Source organism: Rissa tridactyla, chromosome 8, assembly GCF_028500815.1.
Source record: "Rissa tridactyla isolate bRisTri1 chromosome 8, bRisTri1.patW.cur.20221130, whole genome shotgun sequence".
Classification (NCBI taxonomy): domain Eukaryota; kingdom Metazoa; phylum Chordata; class Aves; order Charadriiformes; family Laridae; genus Rissa; species Rissa tridactyla.
In genome coordinates this window covers 54,738,204-54,762,681 of record NC_071473.1, presented here as the reverse complement: position 1 = coordinate 54,762,681, position 24,478 = coordinate 54,738,204, and the positions used below count along the sequence as shown (strand labels likewise).

Sequence of the window (24,478 nt, the reverse complement as noted above, 5' to 3'; positions counted from 1 at the left end):
TTTATGGTGTACTCAGCCACGCAAACCGGGAAGCGAGGTGTTTGTTGGGTACACGTACCTTCATCTCAGTTTTCCCAGGATTTAATCATTCTAGATAATCAAGACTGCTCTGTTTGTGTGTCAATATATGTAATTGTTCGCTAGGCACGGTGCCTAGACAGGTTGACAGGATGGTCTTTGCACTCTGTACTTCTCACCGAAATGCAGTATTGACCCGCAATGGAAAGCAAAGTCTGAATTTTCGTGACAACAAATAGAAGCCTTTACCTGCTGGAGCCCTGCCGAGCGCAGAGGCTGCGCCGGGCTCGGCGGTGCCTGCGGGCAGTGGCAGTAGCACCCTCCGTGACGGTTCCCCTCTCCGCGACACCGGCTCCTGGTCCTTGTGCCACCACCGCCGCTCGCCAAAGCACGGCCCCATCGCTGCCCACCTGCCCCATCACCCCAAAGGCGGGCCCTGGGGGCTGACCCGCTGCCCGCCCCGCGGCGTCTGGAGCTTGCCAAGGTTTCTAAAGCTGCACTCAGAATTACATATGCAAAAGCGTACTTGCTGAAGTCCTTCCGCAGAAATTAACACTGATGCACTGCTTATGCTCAGAGTCGGAAACAGATCCGGACTGTACGGGAACAATATTTATCCTGTAGGAGTTAATGAAAAGCTACTTGCAATGTTTTGCTGACCGGCTAACCGAGAATGACTCAAAGGAACCGTTCTGAGATCAAAAACAGTCATTTCCATCCCGCGCTCAGCCTCTGCCCGGGCTGTGCAGAGCCCCAGGGCTGGATCCTGCTCCAGCAACAGCCGAGTGACGCCGGCTTGGGGCTATCCCCCCCCAGCCCCTCCGCTCAGCTGCACATGGCCTGGTTTGAGCGACACAGGACTCATTTCTCTTCCAATGCCGGGGAAAACCGCACTTTTAGCAGACTCCAGTGTCGGAATTTGTGCCAGTGTTTCCTTTACAGCCGGCTCTGGGGTGCGGGTTTCAAGGTCTCAGTGTTTCCAGCTCCCCAGGTGCGGGGACGAGGAGGAGCGAGACCCGGGCGCTGGCCCCAAGCTGCCAACGGGATTATTTCACACCGTGAACGGCACATCCCACAGAAATGAGACAGTTTGCTGAGGAGTTCTCTCTCTCTCTTTCTCTAATGGCTGCCACCCTGAGCACTCCTCGCCCCGGTGCCGGAGCCCTGAGCCCTTCCCTTCCTCCCGCAGCCGCAGCGCTCGCAGGGTCCCACGTTGGCTGTCCCTGCGGGGAGTGCACGGCTCCCTGTGGGGGAATGGGCTGGGGACGGTCCTTGTCTATGTTATATTGGTGTCGGGATCAACACTGGTTCTTTAGTGTCGTTAATTATCTAGTCTTATTCTACTAAACCTGTTTACATTTCAACCCTCGGGTTTCCTTGTTTTGCCCTGATTCCCCTTCCCGGGTGGGCAGGGGTCACTGTGTGAGAGAATAATTGTCTAAACGACAATTAATGGTTGTGGGTTCCTCAAGCCGTAACGACACCTTAGGGTGTTCCGTACCACAATCTACGGCAGCTTTTAATCAGCTGGCAAGTGAAAGTCACCGAACTGGCATTTCACATCAGCTCCAAATCTGAGAAAGAAACAAAACAAAAAGACACCCCCAGAAAGTCTAATTTTCATTTAGTTTGGGAAAGCGAAATGCTTTTACTGAGAAAGATCTGTGCAGTCAGGCTCGTAACAAATACCTGTCGCACTCGTGCCTCTTGTGGTTCCTCAGCAGAGACGTCCAGATGCGCCGCGGGGAGCGGGCGGGAGGGTCTGTCCCCAGGAGATGCCACCTCGCAGGGTGCTGCCCTGCCACACACCCCGAGCCAGCAGCGCCCAGAGGCCCCTGAATATTGCAATCCGCGTGGTAAGTTGGTACACATTAGAATTTAAATCTTTTGCTCTTGACAAAAGTAAAAACATCAAGGACATCATTTTCCTATAGGAAAACTCAAACAAATGCAGGGTCATTTTAGCACCTGATTTCGAATGTAAGTAGGTATATGCAAATGTCAAAACAAGTAATACATCAGGGAAATTCCAGGCATATTTTAATTAAAATGATTCCCATTCCAAATATAAACCAAATCATTACCGCAATTAACATTACATGATTTTTTTTTTTAAGGGAAAGGAGCCTCTTTAGAAAGTTACTATTGTTTACCGGGCATTGGATTTTGCTTCATTTTCAATACTCATAAAATAGCAACAGGTGAAAAAGCATTTAACCGCATTTCCAATCTAATTTAAGAACAACATCTAAGTTAAATCAACAGTTTTTAAGTTGGATCGTTGGATTAGAAGAGATGAGACAAATGACCTGTGCATGCTGCAGAGCAGTAACAGAAACCAGCCCTCTTGACCTGCCACCCTCACAGCACCACAAACGGGAAACACCGATGTCCGCTGGGATAATATTCCTGAGTGTGCACCATGGCTGCGCTCAAACACAACTTGCTGCCTCCAGGAATCCCAAGGGATTCCGACAGGACGGGAAGGGGCCCAGGGGAGGGCAGGGGCTGTGCGCCACAGGTCCACGTGCAGCCAGACGGCAGCAGGGTAAACGCACAAAGTGAGGACCCCCGGGCATCCAGCGTCGGATCAAACAGATTGCAATTCTCAAAGGCAAATCAAAGGAAAATCATTAGCGATTTGGCTTTCTGTGTCATCTTCCTCAGGCATTTCAACGTTCAGTTCCAAGTTCCAGTTTTAAACGTCAAGCTTTGTGGTCTGCAAACTGCAACGAGACGGGAAAATGAGAGATCGTTATGTTACGCACCTACATCAACCATGCACTTTTTTTTTGTCTTTTCATAAATAAGACACGTTTTAGCATTAGATTATCTTCATGCTCTGTGCTGGCATATAGAAATACACGCAGTTACTGTTGCTAATTTTCTCTATCACCAAATAAAAGAGAGAGAAAAATAGAGAGAGAAAAAATTTCCCACCCATACAGTACATCAACTACCTCTGTGACAACTGCTGCAGGACTCAAGCTTATGCCACCAATACCACCATGTTCTCTCTCACAGACAAAACCACTCCAAACACCTCTATTTTTTAATTCTTTTGGGGGGGTGCAGGTGCCCGCAAGGATGAAGAGGTGGCAGAGGAGAAGAAGGTAGCGCTGAACCTAGTTCTGCCTCGGCCATTGACCTGGACCTGACCCAAGGTCCACCAAAGCTCATGAACTCTGTCCTCGGTGTCGCAAGGGCTACTGTGGAGTCACCAAATCTGCAGGATTCCCACTCAAAAAAACCCAATGTGTTATGGTGCTCCTACAGGACGAAAGTACAAGTTGGGAGAAGGGAAGAAGGAAACTTGTGCTTTTTTAGTGTGGGTGTTTATTAAACTTTATTCCAACACTTGCTGAAGCCCCTCTTCAGCACGTTCCTCGCTGCAGACCTTGGCTTCTCTCCTTCTCTTTGACCCCTTGCCTACCCACGGCGCGGCAGAGAGCGTGCTGCCCTGATGAAATGTTGTCACTGCCTGCTAGCAATGTGTCCAATGCCTACATTTGCCTGTGCGGGAGCAACGTGTGACCAAGTGGGTACAAGCAGGCTAGGAGCACGTTTAGATTTCTTAAGTCAAAGGTTTTGACTTCCCAGGAGTGAAGTTCTGCATCGGGCAAACAGGATACTTGGGAACGGAACCTAAAGTTGTAAAGACAGAATAACATATCGTACGGCTGGGTTTGTGTGACTGTAGCGGGCAGTCCCTGACAACAAAAGCTCCTAAGAAGAACGAAAGATACAGTACACATCCTTGAGCAATGGGCATCCTGAGATCTCCAACGCCATTTGAAAGGCTTTGCTTGCAGCCATCCCATACCTCTGGGCTCTGTTTGTTGCCCGCCAGGATCAGGAGGAAATTCTCCTTCCTCTCCTCAGCGCATAATTATGCTTATGAGGGTTGGAAGAACTTTAGTCTTCCATTGAAGCTCTGGAGAACAGACAAAATTAGAGGTTGTGATGGAGTGTCTGTGTAGGCTTAAGGCATCTGGTTCACACGCCTCAAGCACACATTCAGATCTAAAGCTGCCACGAGATTTCACATCAAGAGGAATTCTCCGGTGTACCCGAAGGTCAGGGACCTCCTCCTGGGAAAAAGAAAGGTCCTTTCACACGACATGATCTGCTTCCTAGGATCATCTGGGAAACTCACCTAACAAGTTATCTGCAATTGAAAAAGCAAAGACATTGGCAATGCCTTTGATAAGTCACAGCGTGATGAATACGAAGTACAGTACGACACAGCACATTCTGCAATGAAATACTGGCACATCAAACCGCAAGTCCGCAGCTTCCAAAGGAGATCCATCAGACTGAGGTACTGGTTCAAAGTCAAGTGCCCTTACTATATATTTTTCAGCTATGACTAATCCTTTCCAGGAAAAATAAAAATGATTAAAAAAAAAAAAAGAGCTTGCAAAAAACCCCATTATTCCTTCAGTCACAGCATTAGCCCATCCAAAGCAAAGCACAACGTTGTGTAGGACCAAAAGGCAATACACCTTTAACCAGCCTCTGCCTGCACACACGCACGTGTGTATAGTCGCACTCAAACACACATACACCTCATGTATTTCAGCAAACCTGCCTTGAGATGAAAAGGCACAATATGGCACCACATTAATTACCACGTGTAAAAAACAATTTTAATCTATTGTCTTAAATCACAGAATGGTCTGGGTTGGAAGGGACCTTAAAGCCCACCCGGTGGCACCCCCTGCCCTGGGCAGGGACACCTCCCACCAGCCCAGGTTGCTCCAAGCCCCGGCCAACCTGGCCTTGAACCCCTCCAGGGATGGGGCAGCCACAGCTTCTCTGGGCAACCTGGGCCAGGGGCTCACCACCCTCACAGCCAACAATTTCTGCCTCACATCTCATCTCAGTCTCCCCTCTTGCAGTTTAAAACCCTTCCCCCTCGTCCCATGGCTCCCCTCCCTGCTCCAGAGTCCCTCCCCAGCTTTCCTGGAGCCCCTTTAGGGCCTGGCAGGGGCTGGAAGGTCTCCCCGGAGCCTTCTCTTCTCCAGGCTGAACCCCCCCAGCTCTCTCAGCCTGTCCTCCCAGCAGAGGGGCTCCAGCCCTCCCAGCATCTCCGGGGCCTCCTCTGGCCCCGCTCCAACAGCTCCGTGTCCTTCTGCTGTTGGTGCCCCAGGGCTGGAGGCAGCGCTGCAGGGGGGTCTCCCAGAGCGGAGCAGAGGGGCAGAATCCCCCCCTCGCCCTGCTGCCCACGCTGCTGGGGATGCAGCCCAGGCTGCGGGGGGTCTCTGGGCTGACAGCGCACATCGCTGGGGCATGTTGAAATACAGAACTCTGGGTAGAGGAGCAGAAGTAGTACTTATAAACGAAACAGCGTTACTCAAATATTGGACTTACTCCCTGATAGAGGCTATTTTCTTGAAGGTCCTTAATATATTTCAACCCCCTCTAAAACTATGACATGAAAAACCTGACACACACAGGAAGCACTTTGGTGCCTGTATGAGAGTCTCCCCTCAGCCCCAGGGACATCCCAGCTCCTGTGTCCGAACCCATGTCAATTCAAATCGTCACTGACAAGGGCTGTAAACCTTGCCGCACAGAGAATCCAAACAACAAAAGCTTTAAAACCCTACACACACTCTGCAAGGTACGCTAACGAGTAGTTTAAAAATTAAATGAGGTTAGAATTACCAGCAGGCAGTTTAGTGAGAAAGGCAGAGGACTGAAAGAGAAATTATTTTTAGAGCGACAGCACTAAGGTAACAGCCCACTCACGGCAGCTTTCAGAGCTTGGTCTAGGTCTTCCAGTAAATCTTCTTCATCTTCCAAACCAACTGACAGGCGAATTAACGTATCACTGATTCCAAGAGCTTCTCTATCTTCTTTAGGCACCGAAGAGTGAGTCATGATGGCCCTGGAGGAAAAAAATAGCCTTTTTTCTAAGAAGAGTTTACTTTTATCGGTAAAGATCAAAAAAAATCAGTTTCCTGCCAGCAACCCCTGAAATTTCATAAAGGCGTTACACCTTTTGCGTACCACCTGCTGGTTAACCCACAGATGGAAAGAGATCCTACTATCAGTTACTGGAAATTACGCGAACTGCAGAGAACTCAGTGACTTGTACCTCCCAGCGTTTCAATACAGTATGTCCAAGCTACAAATGATGAATAAGAAGTGGATGCTTAACAATCTGGAAATGAAAAAGGAGGGGAAAAAAAAATTTATTCCTCTTCCTTCCAGATACTATTTTCCAGAAAAAAAGCTAAAAAAAATTCTAAAAGCTTTACTTTAAGCATGTGGAGAAACAGCTATAGTATACAATCTCCAGCATAAAATCTCCAGGGTTTTTTTTAAACCTCTGTTTTCTCAGATCCCTTATCAAACTGTACCACTGATGTCGAAGGGTTTATTTTCCCCAGGTATGGAGGATATAGGTAAGAAGCTATTTCCCCCATATGCTCAGCCACTCACATCCACCAGTCAGCAATTACCTTTCAACTGCTTGAGTGCTTTAAGATGTGCTGTTATTCTAAATTGAGTAACTGAAATGATTTAGCACATTAGTCATAACTTCCCATGTATCTTTTTGAAAAGCAAATTGGATTTAAGTAAAATAACCTAATTCCATAAAAATCCTGCATTTAGCCTTTTAACCTAGACAAGGGCAACTAAGTATTTCTAAAATCCCCACAAAATGTACCTGGGATGGAGAGAGATGCGTTCGGTGTAGCACACCGACCGTGCCCTCTTGTGTGTGCAGGCAGAACGGCAGACCTCGTCCCTCAACACTGTGGCCAAATCTGCTCAACGCTACTTTTTCATACACAGGCTGATTTCTTGGATTTGTTATCATAGCAACAAACGGCGGCTCAGTCTCCCAGTTAAAACAAGGAAGCCTGGAAATTCTTTCATCATTGCGTTCTTATACTCACAAAAGTCACACTCCCTTCTGGAGCAGCCACTGGGGTTTGCGCCATACAACATACCATCCTGGAATCTCAATTATATGCAAAATATCTTAGCTTTGTGTCCTCGAAAGTTTTAGAACTCCCAGCAAAATAGAGCAAAGTTTTTTGTAGCTCTGCAGCTTTTTTAGACTTTCAAGATGAAGAATGACTTACGGATGCTCTGCCAGGCTTTCATATCCTCCCAGACTCTCAGCCAGTGCAAAAACCTATGGGAAAAATTAAACAGAAGTTGACATAAGAAGTGTAAAGTTATGAGTGTACTCCTGGATGCCAAAAAGGCTCTCTAGAGACGCAGCTGCACTCAAACACGGATTCAGGATTTCTCTGCTGTGAATGCGCTTACTGCCCTCAGCATCTCTCTACAGCCCTGGTTGCTCATATTGACTTTTATTTCCTTTAAAAAAAACCCACAACTAAACCTATCAACCAAAGAATCCTCTTCTCAGCCTGGTTTAAGGAAACAGCTTTACTGCTGTACCAACCTAGTGACAAACTGATGGTTATCCAGGTCAAAGGGCTGAAGTGAACATACTCGTAGGGACTACTTCTGGAATGTACTCTCTGATGCTTTTTGTCAAAGCTGGTAGATCTCCTGTGCCAGGATCAAACGCTCTCTCTCACGTAAAAGGATATTTTGTGGGAAAATCATATTTTTAGTAAATTCATTTTCAGTTGATGATACTAGCTGGCAAGTAAGTAAGACAGGGCGGAGAAGGAAGTTCTAATTTACCTTTGTCAAATATTACTGATTTATTCTTCCAAGAACAAAACAGCAAAAACACGAGCAGGATGGAAATTAACCAGAGATCGAGACTAGCAGACACATTAAAGAGCACAGGCAGAATGAATACATTGCAAAGACAAAAGCAAAAACCTATGGTTTAGGTAAAATAAACAAACAGCTACGCTCCAGACTGAGGGAGTCCCTCTTTGCTTCGTGATTCATGGCATTTCTCAATGGGTTTTTCTCCTGATGAATACTTTGAAGTATTACAACAGCGTTACACCGGCCACAGCTTCTCTGCTTTCAAATACTGCACGTATTTCTGCAACAGGCCCTTTATGAGAAGCAATGCCTGAACTAACCTGGATATACTACACCCTGCTGTGTAAATAAATACTTCAAATGAGCTGAGGCATCTTTTCTTCCCTCTCATTAGCCTCCCATTTACAAATAATCTATTATTTAGAGATGGTCACACCCAAAGACTTCAGGAGCTTTGCAAGTACAGAGAGAAACTCTCCCCGCCCCAAGACAAACCACTTCCTTTCATTATCACCCTCAGAAGGCTCAAGTCCCTCTAAGGTAGCACGTATTCACTGTCATTTACCTTTAAGTTCTTGAGAAAGGCAGCAGCATGTTTGAGATTTCCTTTAATGTAGAAGGTTATCATCCCAGGACAGCCAGTGCACTGCCGCTTGACCAACTCATGCTGAGGGTGTGAAGGCAAGCCTGAAATTTGTACAAGTTGCTCAAAGTTAATTACCATCCCTTCAAAGGGGGAAGCAGCTCACCCTCAGCTGCGGAAACAGCCCATGGCCCAGGTGGACACTGAAGACAGAGTGACACAATGGGAAGGGCGAGCAAACGGCACGTAGCACGACAGTCCCCAAATCCAGCCACACTCCAAGACGTCACCCGCTCGGAAGCCTGGCCAGCCTACCTGGGAAAATGACTTTCTCCACCCGGGAATCTGACTCAAGAAACCGAGCAACAGCTAACGCGTTGTGGAAATGCTGTTTCATCCGGATTTGCAGGGTCTTCAAACCACGATTGCACAGGTAACAGTCAAAGGGAGACGGAACAGCTCCGAGAGCTACAGGAATTGAAACAAAATTCCACTTTAAAAAAAAGGCATTTTTTATTTAGTAAAACTAAACACAGTCCTAATTTCCAAAATTTCTAAAGTTAGAACAAGACAAGTGGAAAGACATCTGATGTGATCTGTCTTCCTCATCTCATACACATGGGATGCCAATTAATGAGCTGAATTAACATGCTGAAGATCTTCGAGAACTAAATCTATTAGATAATTAAATTTATTAGATAATATGCCTTTACTTCTGCTGTAGACAGAAGGCAGACAGAACACTGTACAGAAATTTGTTACAATTAAGAGGCAGTAAAATTGTTAAAATCAACCTATATATGAAAATTCTACACTAGGCATATCCCCCAATGCATGAATGAGTTTAAAAACCCCAGATGTACTTGACGCGAGCGAGATGAAGTTAAGTAAATGCATACTTTAAAGGTTTGTATGCCTCTCTGTGTATGAAGTCAAGTGAATATAGGAAACGATGGTGCTCTTTCTGCCCGGGTCTCAAGGGTAACTGCAGAGAGGCTGCGAGCGGCCGTGCCCCGTGCAGCTGCGGCGCTGCAGGGGCAGACAGACGGCAGCCGCTCTGCCTCCCACGCTTCCCGGACGTGCCACATCAGGGACACGCGTCTTGGGAGAAGGCAGGGACAAAGGGGAAGGGCAGTCCCATGGTGTCCTGCATGCACGCACCCACCACCGGACAATTCACCCCACTCCCCGGCACCTGGAGACCAAACGCTGAACCACCCACGCTGCTCAGCATTTTTCTTGAAGCGGTTAGGAAGTGGAGAACAGTATCACTAACTTTATAAAGAGAAAAACTACAGAGGCATACCGGAAGTTATCGTGTTTGCATAAGCCCCCTCTACGTACCAGTGAAAGGCAGGGAAGAGAATTCAGGGTTCTTACACTTACGTTACCGCTTTCTCTCCAGTCATTTACACTTCTGCACATGGAAGTGCCTGAGCTACGTCTAAATAAAGCTAAATCTAAATAGATTTCATACCTGTGTGCATGCAACATGCTTCAAATTTACCAGCTCATAATGGGAACACAATTCATTTTAAGGTATTTCCTATATTGACTACTTACAGTTTTGTAAGAATTTGAGCCTTTCGTAGAGATCGTCACAGTTTACCGAAACAAGTCCCATTACAACATCACTATGCCCTAAAAATTCAAGGAGAAGACAAGAACAGAGTCAGCCACTCCATCTGCTCTGTTTGTTCTGCCACAAACCCTCATTTTCTCAGTCTTGGTGCTAATACAGTCCCATTTTTGTGAGACGCTGGGTTCCTTCTCATTGCTACAGCCGTCCCTCCTGTGCAGCACGTGAATCATAAGGCAGATTTCAGCTTTTTCTAAAGCTCTGGTCAGCAGGGTGCTCTGCCCCCAGACACTTCCCAAACACCAGCAAAGAACACCGCCAGAAAACTTCCACTTTTATCCCCACCACCAGGGACATGCAGTTACAGCACAGCTACAGTCACGTTAGCTCCGAGTCTGGGCTGTCTGGGAAACACCACGGTGAAGGTGCTTTGGGACATGCACCAACAGCCATATGAAGCCTCCTTTGAACCTTAATAGAATTTCTGGCAGCTACTGTCTACTGAAACCACTTGCTTTGTTGTAGCTAAATTAAAGACAAGGTGGCTATAAACACCTCTAGGTCTATTACCTGAAGTCAGGTCAATAATCCTCCTCTCGGGGATAGTTCAGGAGCTACAAAGACTAATGGTCTCTTCAATGCTCCATCTCATCTAATGGTCCATCTACGAATTACTGGCAGACACACTGGGTTTTCTGAACTGCCCGCAGCCAGAACGGCTTTTAAATAGCCAGCCTGCGCTGCTCTGAACTCGCATACTTACCGTTCATGTATTTGGTTGCAGAATACATACAAATATCAGCCCCCAGAGATAAAGGACGCTGAAATGAAATGAAAATAATAGGTCCAGTTAACGCTTGTTTGCACTCTGGTCCATTTGAAGCTATTCAGAAAGGCTGTGATCCAACACAGAAAATAACAGTAGGTGGAGAAACTAAAAAAGACACGAAAACTTAACACAGAACACCTTAAACACAAAAACCTGAGAATGAAGATAGATAGAATATGTGACAAAAACAGTAATACAGGAAAGCATTCTGAATTCAAGATAAGTGCAATAAAAAGAACCCACAATAAAACGTGATTTAAAAGCACTGGTCTAATTCCCACTGGCTTTAGGGAGAGGAGTGATTGAATACCTCCAACACACAGCCCGTTCATATTTGTGAAAAAAATAGTTATATTGCTTAGCTGAGGCAGGGATAAGTAATGGTGTTTACTCTACAGTGTATTTCCTTAGAAAATGAAGACCTCAACACAGTCTGCAAAGCAAAAAATTGCAGTGTTTTCTATCTATCAGTATTGGTGACACTGCACCGAAAGAGCAACAGAAACCTGAAGAAAGCGCAAAGGGTTCTGCTTGCCAGGTCCCTCTTCCCTGACCTCCCGGCTTTCCTCCCAGAAGCCTCGTTAAGCTGAGGCAAACTGAGATGTTGATGGGCATGAAGTAATGAACAATTTATTTTTTTTAATCAGTCACAAAGTAAAGGACTTTGCACATAATATAAACATACTATAAAGACTGAAGAGTATCAATATGTTAAAAGGTAACAAATCAAGCAGATTTGGAATAAAAGACTGCTGCTGCCAGATTAAACACGGATGTCTGTTCAAGGAACGCGGATAACGTGCATTCCCAGGGCGCAGCCAGAATGGTAGCATAAACCCCGGTGCCTTTTACATTCAATATTGCTGTGCAAGTCACTGTAAAATTATGATCTTTTTAGTGCAGTGTATCAGCAGCAGTCTGGAGGGGTTGAAAGACATTACCTGTTCTGCTTACTTGGAATTAATCGTTACAACTGACTTTCTCTTAGCACCAGGCCAATAAAAGATACATTAACTACCCCATATACCCAGATGCTCACTTCTCTTCTCTCACACACATCTTTCTGAAGTAATATACACAAACTCAAGTGCTGCTGCTTTAGCTAAGCATTAACACTTTCTGTAAAGCTTTCTTAATTTATTATAAAGATCTCAGTGCCCTTAACAAAAACAAAGACACCCTGCCTTTTGCACCTGTAAAAAAGTTTTACTTTAGATCTAAAATACAAGGGATTAGCTTAGTCACTCCTGGGAAATACATATGAATATTTCTAGCCCACGTTAAGATGAACAAGACTTTGAGGTTTATTATTCCAAAGCATTTTTAGAACTTAATAAATTGTCTTCTTCACGTACTCTAGTTATGAAAGCAGAAAAGTTATGCCAGTTGTTCGAGATCAAAATTACAAACTTCTAAGCCACACATTTAGCAACATACTGAAGAAAAAGGTAACTTGAATGTCTCAAAGAAAGATTTAACAAAGTTTGCCTCTTTTAACTTTTTCTTCCACTACCTTTTTTAGAATATCAAGTGTCTCAGAACAGATCATAAACAGCATATACAAAGGAATTAGTATAAAAAGGCCAAAGTCAGAAAACAGGACACTTTTAAATAGGCCTGTTATGATTTCCACCAATGAGAGCTAAAAATACATGGTTTTTGAATTACAGAGAAGCCGTTCTCCTAATGGCTTACCTCACTTGATTCGGTGTGTTTACTTGACAGCTGAGCCATACTGGCTTTGCTGGTATCATACTGGTATATGGCTAGCTGTACAATACTTTGCATTCCATCTTTACTAATGTAAACAGCAGCAGTACATGGGTTGTATTTAGAAACAGAACATAGATCAGAGCTACAGCTCCTTGGTGGTGCTTCCATTTTAAAAATGTATCTTTGAATACACTGAAATAATGGGGAAACGCTAAACAAAGGGCTCACCTGGAAATATGCAGACATAAAAGTGTTGTCCACCACGAGAAGAACATCTTTGTGCTTGTGTACTACATCTGCACAGGCCTGAATGTCAATGACCTTCAGCGTGGGGTTTGTGGGCGTTTCAATCCAAACGAGCTGCAGTAATTCAATAACAGAAAACAGCGATTTAAGGATTTTACAATGCTGGTGACGATACATCTGTAAGTCATAAGGGCTTTTAAATGTTAACTCGCTGATCGTCGGCTGCCCATGCAGGTTTGCAGACTGGGAATAAGAAAGGCAAGGTTTCTTGGGAGAGGTAACGTTCTCCACAAAAACAACTGATACACGGCAAGAACATCAAAGCTTTTGAAAACCTAAGCGCATCACCTCTGAGGAAGCCAGACATAGCCAGAAGAAGGTCTTTACGCCCAAAAGTTTGTAAGACTTTTCCAGCTGAATTACTTCCCACTAGAGCAGGGGAACATCTGCTCCAGTGCCATGGAGCACCTCCTCCTCCTGTTTCTCCTCCCTCTGCTGTTTCTCACCTTTTCCCTCCTCCTCTCTCTCTCTCTGTGATGTTTTTTGCCCTTCTTAAAATGTTTTCGAGGGACCACAAACACCACACAGTGGCCTGCAGTGGGGATGTGCTGGAGGCAGCTGTGCCCCAACCTGTCTCTGCCAAGGCTACCCCTGCAGCCCCTCTGCTTGACACATACACCCAACACAACTGCAAGAACAAAATTATTTAATGACATTAAGCAGTAAGTTCAGCATTTTCCCTCTCTCCTACCTTGGTCTCTGGTGTAATTGCAGCTTCCAGGCATTCCATTTTTGTGCAGTCAACAAAAACTACATTCAAACCCAGTTTCATGGCTACTTTCCTGAAGTACCTGTTTGTGCCTAAAAAAACCCAAAGAAAAGCAAACCAAACAAAACAAAAAAATCAGAGACACAAATTGAAACAACTTCCTTAACTTTCTTTCACTGATCTCCAGCCTCTTGTATGCATCCATAGCAAGTCAGGAGGGTGCAGCTTTACGCTGTACACCATAAAAGGCACATTAGTATTTTTTTTATTTCTGAAAGGTTTAAAGATTGCTGAAGATTGCATGATTTAAACATCATGGAAAAGTAATAATGGGAATACGGAATCAGAGTGATTTATGAAGTACTTCCAATTAATAGCTGTTCAGGGCTTTTTTAATCAGAAAATTAAAAAGACCCCTTTTAGTTTGCCTGCTTCTAACTTTTCCTCCAGCCCTTTGCCATGCACAAGCTAGTGGTTCCAGTTTTTATATCCTCTTTCCCCCACCCCACTCTAAATAACTTTTCTCCACCACAAAGTTTCAAATTCTTTTTTCTATTTAATAAGCTTAATTGAGAATCTGGGAGAAGAAGAATCAAGGGGAAGACTCCAGCTACTGTGTTTCGCATCATTCCATTAAACAAACATGCAGCAAGGAACACAAAAAAGTGATTATCTCCTTTCTTTCTGTCTTCGAAGCCTTTCCTTGGAAAGATTAAAAGAAGAACCGAAAAGCAACCAGTTGATCGCTAGATGTGCAACACACTGACTATGTGGCAACACTGCCTGGATTAAAAATTAATTCATTAGGTCTTTTTGCCAAGGTTATTCAGCATTTACTCACTTATGCTGAAGAGCAGTTTGCCATCTAGCCATAAAGTCATAGTATATGCAGGGTGCGATTCTGTGTGCGGAATGCTACGTCTGAATGATTTTTATTTTTCTTAAGGAAACACTTTTTTTTCTACAATATAGTATCTTGTGCTGTAAGAAGCTATTCGGGCGTGGGAAATTTTCACATAGGCTGTCAACTCTACAAATACACACCACAGAAAAAAAAAGTCTGATGTACTTTTAATAATAGCACACAGCAAAAAAACTTAGATGGAAATGAAAGATTACACTGAAAGTAGCCCTTTTGAGAAGTTACAGCAATAGCTCAGAACTCAGAGATGTCAACTACCCACAGCTCCTCCTCATGCCTCCCAGAACGCAGCATCTCTTAAACCCGTCCCAGGCGATGCGCTTTCCAGCACTGCCCGAGAGTTTTGCCCTTTCTTTCACTGTTTTTCTGACAACCTTGAATACTGCAAACTCACATGAGTTAGCAATCACAGTACTGCTGTCCTATCCAACCAGGCTTTTTAAAAAAAAAACATACTAAAAGCTTGCCAAAGCTAGTGTACCCTTGAGGGAGCAGGGACACACGCCAGCACTCAGCACCCAGTGACACAAAGGCTGCTATTCAAGGCCAGGTTGGACGGGGCTTTGAGCAACCTGGTCTAGTGGGAGGTGTCCCTGCCCAGGGCAGGGGGTGGAACAAAATGATCTTTAGGGTCCCTTCCAATCCAAACCATTCCATGATTCTATGATATCACAGGCCTGAAGTGTGCAAGGCTGCACAGGGCAAGCACAGTGGAGGAGTAAACCCTGCACAGCAAAAAGGAGTCAGGGTGGGCAACAGCGAGGAAGCAGCTGACAAAGGACCAGGCTGCAACGTAGGAGAACGCAAGCAGAAAAGATGAGTAGGAACAGGCGGAAGAGCACAGCCCAGGAGAAAAGCAAGCAGGGACTTAGGGGACAAAAAGCTCCTCATATCCAAAGGAGGAATGAAAGGGCTGGACACATACTGGCCACAGTAGCCAGTGGCAGATCTGTAGATGTACCACCTCATGGGCTGTGAACTCTACTGAACAAGGCTGGCTGTGGGGAAGCCAGTCTCTTTACAACAAAAGTATGAAAAAAATTCAGGGAACAAACAATGAAATTCAACTCTGCAGAAACCACCACAGGCTGAGGCTTTAATGAGCAGGTGAACTGGTTTGGCTTGAAAAATACACCTATGGGCCTTTCTGAAGTGAGGAACTGATAATACGCTTGGGTCAAATGACTTTGATTTACCAAGGTCTATGGTGGGAAGGCTGTAAATTAAAGGAGCAGATTACCAGTAGGGATTCCTGCTGTCTTCATTCAGCTTGGCTCCAGATGTACTTTGGAGAAGAGCTATCTGGCATGACAGAACTAAGACATTAAAAGCAAATGTGTGTATTTATATTTGATGTGAACAAGCATAGAGAACTGACTAGCAAACAGTAATTGCTCTTAGCGATGGGAAAGGTGATTACTCTTGCTAAAAGGTTTTCCAGCTATTGCTGGGGAAAATGCTACTTGTTGCTGGCCTAACCTCCCTTTGAAAACGAAGCAGATTTGATCTCCTGGTGTAAGGCCATGAAGATGGAGGGAGACATGCTCTGCCGATCAGGGAAACACAGGAGTTGGGCACTAAGGACACTGATTGCCACAGCCTATCCTGGCAGACTTCCCTGCTATGGGCTTTTGGGTGGCATCAACCTTTTGAAGGACTTCAGCAGAGGTGGATGAACTCTCTTTGTTCCCAGGGAGTTTCTTAGAAGAATGGATGAAAAAAAAACCCAAACTATGCATGATCAAAACCTAATAGTGGGCTGCAGCATCACTGAAGCATTCAGAAGACATGGGCATAACAGATGCAAGTTGTGCTTTCAGGGAAGATGACAGAATGGTTGTCTGAAAATGCCGGCTGGTGAAGGGTCAAACCTAGGAAAGGAATAGTAGAAATACCAGAAGCTGGAAAGCTTGGATACATTGGACTGCAGGGAGTCCTGCTCTGCAAACACACCTGAGCAAAGCTAGGATGTTGCTATTTTCCTGTCGTTCAAGCATATATTACTAGTTAGCTATATTTTTAAACCTCCACATAGTGCCGCAGAATGTTTCAGTGTTTGAAATTCTAACAGCAAAATCAGACATGAGTGCTCTGTGTCCTCATGAAGTGAAAAGGCTTTAAAGAAAAGTAAGGTCCTACGTGGGAAATTCAGAAAGTTCATGAGAATCACAATTAGGTACGTTTAATCATTTGCACAATGAAGATCAAAAACACACTTGTGCTTTACATACCTCCATAGACATCATCCATGCAGATAATTGTATCCCCAGCCTTTAACAGGTGAGTAATATTCAAAGTAGCAGCTAAGCCAGAAGCATAAGCTAAACCTAAAACAGAAAAGAAGAAGTGGCAGACAGACTGTATTTTAATGTGATACAACCTTGTCAAACTTGCTTTCGCTTTTAAAAGGAACCTGTTCTGTCACCCTCACTTACGCTATCTCACTCCTTTAGTGGATTTGGTAAAAGCAGCAGCCTGGTTTTGCGTGGGGTGGGACCCGGGATGAACACTGGTGACACAGTCCAGCAGCAGCTCCCGTGGGGCTCCCACGCCCCACTGCCCTCAGTGCTGCTGCCCAAGGGGGAATTCAGTTTAGCTTAGGCATCAAATGCAGCGAGAGGAAGTAAAAGTCACTCCAGAAAGTCCAATGATTGAGCTGAACTTGGAGTCAATGATTGAACTCCAATGATAAGCGTTGGACTCTTTTCACACTACGAAGCAGCTCTTGCCCATAACCAGTACTCAGCAGCTGTGAAAGCCTTGCTGTGATACAACTGCTGCCAACAACTCCGTTGTCCAAGTTCTTGCTCCCCAAGTTACACCTGTTGTAGACACTGTCAGGAGACACACATGCTGACATATTGCTTGAAGAACCTATTAATTGCTTACAGTATTTAGCTCCATCTAGCGCTGCCACAGCCTTCTCCAGGCAATTCCGGGTAGGGTTTCCACTCCGGCTGTATTCATAACCCTATTGTGAAAGCAAGAAAAAAATATAACTTGAGAGAGCATTGAAAAAGTTTTGTACGATAATAGTCCTACATTCCTTGAAAAGTCCTCGCTCTCAACACTGAGGGTACGCATGCACCTCCTCCAAGAACCACAGGCTGGTTTTCTGGCTACGTCACGCTGGTGTACCTGACATCCGACTGGCATCCCCAGCCCAAAAATGGTTTCTAGGGGTATACTGGGGGAAGTATTGTCCTGCTAGCCATGCTTTCCTACTTTTTTCTAAACATCCATCTCTGGTCACTGTTGGAGAAACGACCTTGGTCTGACACAGTTCACTCATTCTTACTTTATCAGCAAGAACGTGTCCCATCCCCATGACGTTCTGCTTGAAAGATGCCACAGGGCACTGGCCTGTGCCAACCTCTACCTATTAAAAGTTGCTGAAAGCTCAAAAGTTTCTGTGGTATGCAGTCAGGCCAAGTTCTACATTTCAGTGCAACATCTTTTAAGTGAATACAGAGAAAATTTAACAAGAAAAGAAAAACTCATGGATGCCTTGTTACACAGAGAACCTGGCTAAGCATCCTGGTATTTGCACACTTTCAGGATTTCTGCTTAATGACAACTACATCATATTCAGGAATGTGGCAGACTGCTCTCATGGAGCTTCTGGCAAGAACGTGGCCGCTCTGTCATCAGCAAGTGAATACAGCAGTGTGTGCCTCCTCCTTCTGTAGTCATCTTCAACAAAGCTTGCTACTTACAAGCATTCACAATTTTAGTCTCCATAAGTGATTTAGTGTGGAATGAAAAGATCACGAGGCAAATTCCTATTGCCCAACCAGTGCACTATGATGTTCAGACCTTGTCTTTGGAACATATACTGATTTATGAGTTGTCATTTCCCTCGTACACGCATGGTAGCCATCAGAAACTTCATGGCTGTTCAATGCAAACACTTCCAGTATTAATATATCCACAACGTACTTATGAAATATTATGAAGGACATGGACCTGCTGGAGCGGGGCCAGAGGAGGCCCCGGAGATGTTGGGAGGGCTGGAGCCCCTCTGCTGGGAGGACAGGCTGAGAGAGCTGGGGGGGTTCAGCCTGGAGAAGAGGAGGCTCCGGGGGGACCTTCCAGCCCCTGCCAGGCCCTAAAGGGGCTCCAGGAAAGCTGGGGAGGGACTCTGGAGCAGGGAGGGGAGCCATAGGACAAGGGGGAAGGGTTTTAAACTGCAAGAGGGGAGACTGAGATGAGATGTGAGGCAGAAATTGTTGGCTGTGAGGGTGGTGAGCCCCTGGCCCAGGTTGCCCAGAGAAGCTGTGGCTGCCCCATCCCTGGAGGGGTTCAAGGCCAGGTTGGACGGGGCTTGGAGCAACCTGGGCTGGTGGGAGGTGTCCCTGCCCAGGGCAGGGGGGTGGGACTGGATGGGCTTTAAGGTCTCTTCCAACCCAAACCATTCTGTGATTCTATGTTTCATTCAGTCAAGTGAAGCAGCCTCTTACACAATCTGTAAATGTGAAGATGTATTCTGCCTGGTCCCAGGGGGGTGAAGTAAAGCATTGTTATCCTGCAGCCTTCAAGGAAGTTGCTGGCTGCACGCAAACCTCCGGATGCAGGCCTGCGCCTTGGCGGGGTGACCATCGGTGCCCCGCACCCGCCACCCATGTGGCAGCAGAGCAGGGGCTGCCGAGGCCGAGGGGCATCGGGTGCCCCCCTGGGTGCCCTCTTCATCCACCTTTCACACTGAAAATTACCCAAAACCTGCCTTCCAGCCCACGGCGGGAGAACCCCCCTCTGCCAGTGAGTAAAAGGATGTTCGGGGTTTTTTTTTCCAGGATTTAGCACGAAGGAAAGTATTCCCACGGGATGCAAACCGGGAGCCCCCCTCCCCTTCCAGGGGCCGGCCGTCTCCCCGCGCCCCCGGCCGGGCCATGCCCCGCTCGCGCCCCCAGACCCCGTCCGAGCGCGGCGTCCTTCACCCCGGGCGGTCCGGCGGGGCCGAGCCCGGCTCGGCGCGGGGCCGGCGGCCGCACTCACCGCGTGCTGCCCGGGTCCCTGCTGCTTGAAGGTGGTGGAGAGGGAGATGGGTGGCACCACGGCGGCCGAGCGCCACTGCTCGGGCTCCTGCCCGGCGTGGATGGCCTGCGTGGCGAAGTGGGCGAAGGCCGGCAGGAAACCCCGCGCCCCGCCGCGATCCATGGCCGCGTTCCGACTGTCGCCGTCGCCGGTGCCGCCGCCTGAGGGGCCCGGCGCGGGCGGGGCCTCGCCGCCGCCTCCCATTGGCTGGGGCGAGGCGGGGCGGGGCCGGGCGGCGCCCGCGCCGCAGGGAGGGGAGCGGCGGCCCGCGGCGGCACCGCCCGCCCGACAGGGGGCGCCGCAGCACCGCAGCGCGGAGCGAGCGGCGGCGCCGGCGCCTGTTCTCCGCCCGCAGCGGCGGCCCGGCCCGCCGGAGGGTCAGGCCGGGAGAAGCCGTGCCCACCAGGGGAGAAGCGGCCTGGCAACCCGGCGACCCCTGGCCTTGGCGGCAGGACGAAGAAATGGCGGGACGGCCTTCGGCCGGGAGGGCGGCTGGTGACCGGGGCTCCGGTGGGCCCCACCGAGCCTTCACCAGGGAATGGCTCCTTACGGCCGCCGCACCAGACACAGGCTGGCGGGCCCAGCCGGGTCACACAACCGAAACCCAGATCCATGCGGTTAAAGAACTCTTCACAGCGCTTACAGCTGCTTGCGTTTCAGGCTGAATTTCAGGCAGTCCCAAGCGCCAATCCAGGCTGGGTGGAGAATGGACTGAGAGCAGCCCTGGGGAGAAGGACTCGGGGGTGTTGGGGGGTGAGAAGCTCCACACGTCCCGGCAACGTGTGCTGTCAGCCCAGAAACCCCCCGCAGCCTGGGCTGCATCCCCAGCAGCGTGGGCAGCAGGGCGAGGGGGGGATTCTGCCCCTCTGCTCCGCTCTGGGAGACCCCCCTGCAGCGCTGCCTCCAGCCCTGGGGCACCAACAGCAGAAGGACACGGAGCTGTTGGAGCGGGGCCAGAGGAGGCCCCGGAGGTGCTGGGAGGGCTGGAGCCCCTCTGCTGTGGGGACAGGCTGAGAGAGCTGGGGGTGTGAAACACTGGCCCAGGTTGCCCAGAGAAGCTGTGGCTGCCCCATCCCTGGAGGGGTTCAAGGCCAGGTTGGCCGGGGCTTGGAGCAACCTGGGCTGGTGGGAGGTGTCCCTGCCCAGGGCAGGGGGGTGGGACTGGATGGGCTTTAAGGTCCCTTACAACCCAAACCAGCCTGTGATTGTATGAATTTGAAATAATTTTTGTACCACTTGAAGGTAAATACAGAGCAAAACTGAATATGCTGATTATTTTCATCCATTTTTCAGCCTCAGCACGCAGCAGACACCTGAAATTTTGAACGGAGGAATTTAGCCCTAGGGTGACAAATCGCTTTCCTGTCGGTCTGTGGAAAATCGCTGCCTAAACCCCGTGGGCAAAGCTCTGCTCTGAACCCACCACACAGGCAGGACACCAAGTCACAAAGTTTCAGGTGGCCAGTGAATCTCAGGCAGTACCATAAAGGGTCCGCTTTCTTTTTATAATAATTTGTATTATGAAATCCAGGGTAGTCAAACTGAGAGAATGGGGAAAATGGAATTATTTCCTCTTTATACCAAATTTCTACCTCTACTTCCAGTTTCACGTTACGGTTATGTGCGTAGCCCACAAGCGTGTTCTGTGGCGCTCTCCAGAGAAGGCTGTCCCATCGTAAGGAAGCACACAGGTCTGCAGTGCAATTGCTCCTGACGCCAACACGGATCCTCACCCTGATATCCCCACAACGGGCTGCTGGAGCCCTTCACCAAGTACAAAAAGGACTCCGCAGCTGCTAGTCCCGTGGAGCAGTCTGAGCAACCCGAGGAAATAGCTTGTGGTTTTCTTAATAAAGAGATCTAAAAATTTCTGAAGTGCTTCGGGACAGCACCAGCTGAGAAGAAAATTAATACTTCCACTTGAACAGAAGCCATTGAGGCTACGATGTCTTAAAATTTCTTACATACTTTTTCCTGTAATTTACTTAAATGCTCTTTGTCACTTTGAAAAATGTACTGCGCTGTAGCGTCTCTCGAGCCAGTCATTCTGGATGCCCGGGAGAAGCAGAAGTTAATTTCTCCAGAGCTGGTAAATTCCATTCACTGTCCTCCAGGACCTCATTTATTTTTGTTTTGCCTTGTGGAAGAAAGGAAAAAGGCAAGCGGGAGCATTCCTCTATAGTCGGGTGCTTTCAATATTCTATTAGGTACGCTTTGTAAGTTTAAATGTTACCGTTAGACTTACAGGTGGAACAAATGCAGATGCACACTCACAGTATATCATTTTCATTTACTGCCTGCCTTTGGGTTTTGTACAAATTTAGTCTTTTATGCCTCTCTATTTTTTGACCTATTCATTTATATACTAAAAAAAGTCAGCATCCTTCCTGGAGGAATACACCCATGAGAAATTACTCCTCCATTATTTATTTCCAACTTCAGGAATTCCGTAAGCAAAGTTTCCATCAACTCGCAGCCCAGTAACTAGAAAATGCGGTTCCACGTTGCCACAATATCTGATCCTGCTACTTTTATCTAAATTGCCTAGTGCTTGGAGGAGAGCAACTTCAGTAATTTAAGAAGATGGAGAATATAAACAAGACAAAAGTTCCATTGTTAGATGGTAAAAAACCCCAAAACATTCTCAAGAATTTGTGGGTGTGTAATAATGACGCAGAACAGTCCTAGCGCGGGAGGACACCTGGATTCACTACAAACGCCAGTTTTCACAGCGCGGTTCCCATTAGTAATGCGTGCATTATATTTCAGGGCTGAATAAGGAACTCCATAATAAGCTGGTAAACAGTGACTTCATGGCTCTCTCTCCTCTTAGGTGGCCTCCAGTAATTAAAAATGCAATGTGAAGCTCCCAGCATCAGCTCAAACCCGAGCTAGTCCATCTCCTGCACAAGACTAGCTGTGCACCGTACATGTTCCCAGAGCAGCACCGGGGCAAACAGCCTCCTGCATGGAACGAACAAGACACATCGGAATTCCTATTATAACAGTGTCAGCCTCTCAAATTCTCGTTGTAAATGGGTTCTAATTTTCTCTAAAACCAAGAAGAGCCGGAAAAATCTTGTCGGAAAGACCAATGGAGTATAGAGCAAAGGTGCCTTTTTTTCCCCCCTAGAATTATTTAAAGTTCCGTATTAGAAGTGTAAACAGCTGTGCGGGAAGCAGCTGGGCTGTCACTCTGAAGACAGCAGGCACAGAAACCGTACTTCATAGTTCCCATCTCTGCCTAGAGTTCTTCGCCACTTCGTATGGCAGAAGATAATGCAAATTGGGTAAAGAGGTCACCCCAGAAAGGCAGTTTTTTTATCACAGCAGATCTAATCTTCCTGACAACTTGTAGGTTGTTTCCCCTGGAAGCATTAGTAAAAAATCCAGTTTACCTGGAATTTGACACATCATTTTTTAAATGATTCATTCCACTGTTGTAAGTAGATCCTTGCAGAACTAGCGCTAAAGAAGGAGCTCCTGCAGGGGAGTCTGGAGCTCTGAACCCAATGCATCTACAAGGGCGGACATAAGGACAGGCCAGCTGTCTCTCGTCTTTCCCTCTTCCTGCACGTGCTCTTGAGGAAGACGCCTTGGACAAGTCCCATCATTCTCCAGATAACTTTGTGTTTCACAGTCAGGTACCACGCTGGGGCTTTTCCTTCTATTGCCCTTTTCCTTGGAGAGTGGAACAGCCACGCAAATGAGGGAACTGGATGAATAGTGAAGGGACTGGGCAACGTTCTGTTCAGAACAGCATTAGCAGCATGGTTCTTTTCCGTGGCTCGCAAAGGGATTCACAGAAGGAGTGCCGCAGGAGACCCAAGAATGCCAATTTAAGACCGTCTTGTCCCTTCGCCTTTCATGACCCGGGAAGTCACCCAGAGCTTCTGTTCTCTCAGCAAACGAGGGGAAGTGGCTCATCTCATTTATTTCATTGTTGTGTGGTTTGTTTACACCCCTGGCACGCAGCAACGCACAGAACACACGCCGTCATCTCTACAGTTGCGTAATGAAACCTCAAAGCAAAGCACTTTGGGATCCACCTTGCCACTTTACAAATGAATCCGAGAGGAATCCGTAAGAGTCATCACAGCAGTTTTGCAACAGACTGGGTCTCTGTGTCCTTCCCTTGTGATACGCAGCACGGGAGTTGGTGTTTCTTTCCCTTGGTCAGCCGAGATCCGCCTGCGTAGCCAGCAGCACTTCCCAACAGCCGGAGCCTGTGCTGGAGCCAGTACGGATGGGAGATGGGACACAAGGTCTGCAGGGAGCACAGCCCTCTGTGCAGTGCCGTCACCTCAAGGGCAGAACGGCGAGCTGCCTGGCACACAGCATCTGTGCCTCTACCCGTGAGACAAGGGCAGGCCTGCACTGCCAGTGTAAGAAGCAGCCGTTTCCCTAGAAATGCCAGATATATTCTTAGTGCAGACACATTACCATGTGCATAAATCCCTATAAAGGTGTTATGGTTTGAGGAACCCACACCAGTTAATTGTTGTTTAGACAATTATTCTCTCACCCGATGACCCCTGCCCACCCGGGAAGGGGAATCGGGGAAAAACAAGGAAACCTGAGGGTTGAAATGTAAACAGGTTTAGTAGAATAAGACTAGATAATTAACATTAACGACACTAAAGAACCAGTGTTGATCCCGACACCAATATAACATAGACAAGGACCGTCCCCAGCCCATTCCCCCACAGGGAGCCGTGCACTCCCCGCAGGGACAGCCAACGTGGGACCCTGCGAGCGCTGCGGCTGCGGGAGGAAGGGAAGGGCTCAGGGCTCCGGCACCGGGGCGAGGAGTGCTCAGGGTGGCAGCCATTAGAGAAAGAGAGAGAGAGAACTCCTCAGCAAACTGTCTCATTTCTGTGGGATGTGCCGTTCACGGTGTGAAATAATCCCGTTGGCAGCTTGGGGCCAGCGCCCGGGTCTCGCTCCTCCTCGTCCCCGCACCTGGGGAGCTGGAAACACTGAGACCTTGAAACCCGCACCCCAGAGCCGGCTGTAAAGGAAACACTGGCACAAATTCCGACACTGGAGTCTGCTAAAAGTGCGGTTTTCCC

At 47.4% G+C, this 24,478-nt stretch overlaps 1 protein-coding gene across 1 annotated transcript; it reads right to left on the bottom strand.

The window, feature by feature from the left end:
• Nucleotides 1-1,831: 1,831 nt before the first annotated feature.
• CTH (cystathionine gamma-lyase) lies at nt 1,832-19,572 on the bottom strand. Its single transcript, XM_054212194.1, has 12 exons — nt 19,368-19,572; nt 17,262-17,343; nt 16,604-16,699; nt 13,433-13,542; nt 12,664-12,795; nt 10,657-10,714; nt 9,878-9,955; nt 8,630-8,782; nt 8,297-8,418; nt 7,119-7,171; nt 5,773-5,911; nt 1,832-2,744 (listed from the first exon to the last, which is right to left on the bottom strand). The coding sequence occupies exons 1-12, from the start codon at nt 19,527-19,529 to the stop codon at nt 2,724-2,726; spliced, it is 1,206 nt and encodes a 401-aa protein (XP_054068169.1). The 5' UTR covers nt 19,530-19,572; the 3' UTR covers nt 1,832-2,723.
• Nucleotides 19,573-24,478: the final 4,906 nt, after the last annotated feature.

Coding starts and splice junctions, on each gene's coding strand:
- CTH (XM_054212194.1), bottom strand. CDS start 19,529: ATGGATCGCGGCGGGGCGCGGGGTTTCCTGCCGGCCTTCGCCCACTTC. Junction 17,344..19,367: donor AGGGACCCGGGCAGCACGCG/GTGAGTGCGGCC, acceptor CTTTCACAATAG/GGTTATGAATACAGCCGGAG. Junction 9,956..10,656: donor TGCAACCAAATACATGAACG/GTAAGTATGCGA, acceptor TTGAATTTTTAG/GGCATAGTGATGTTGTAATG.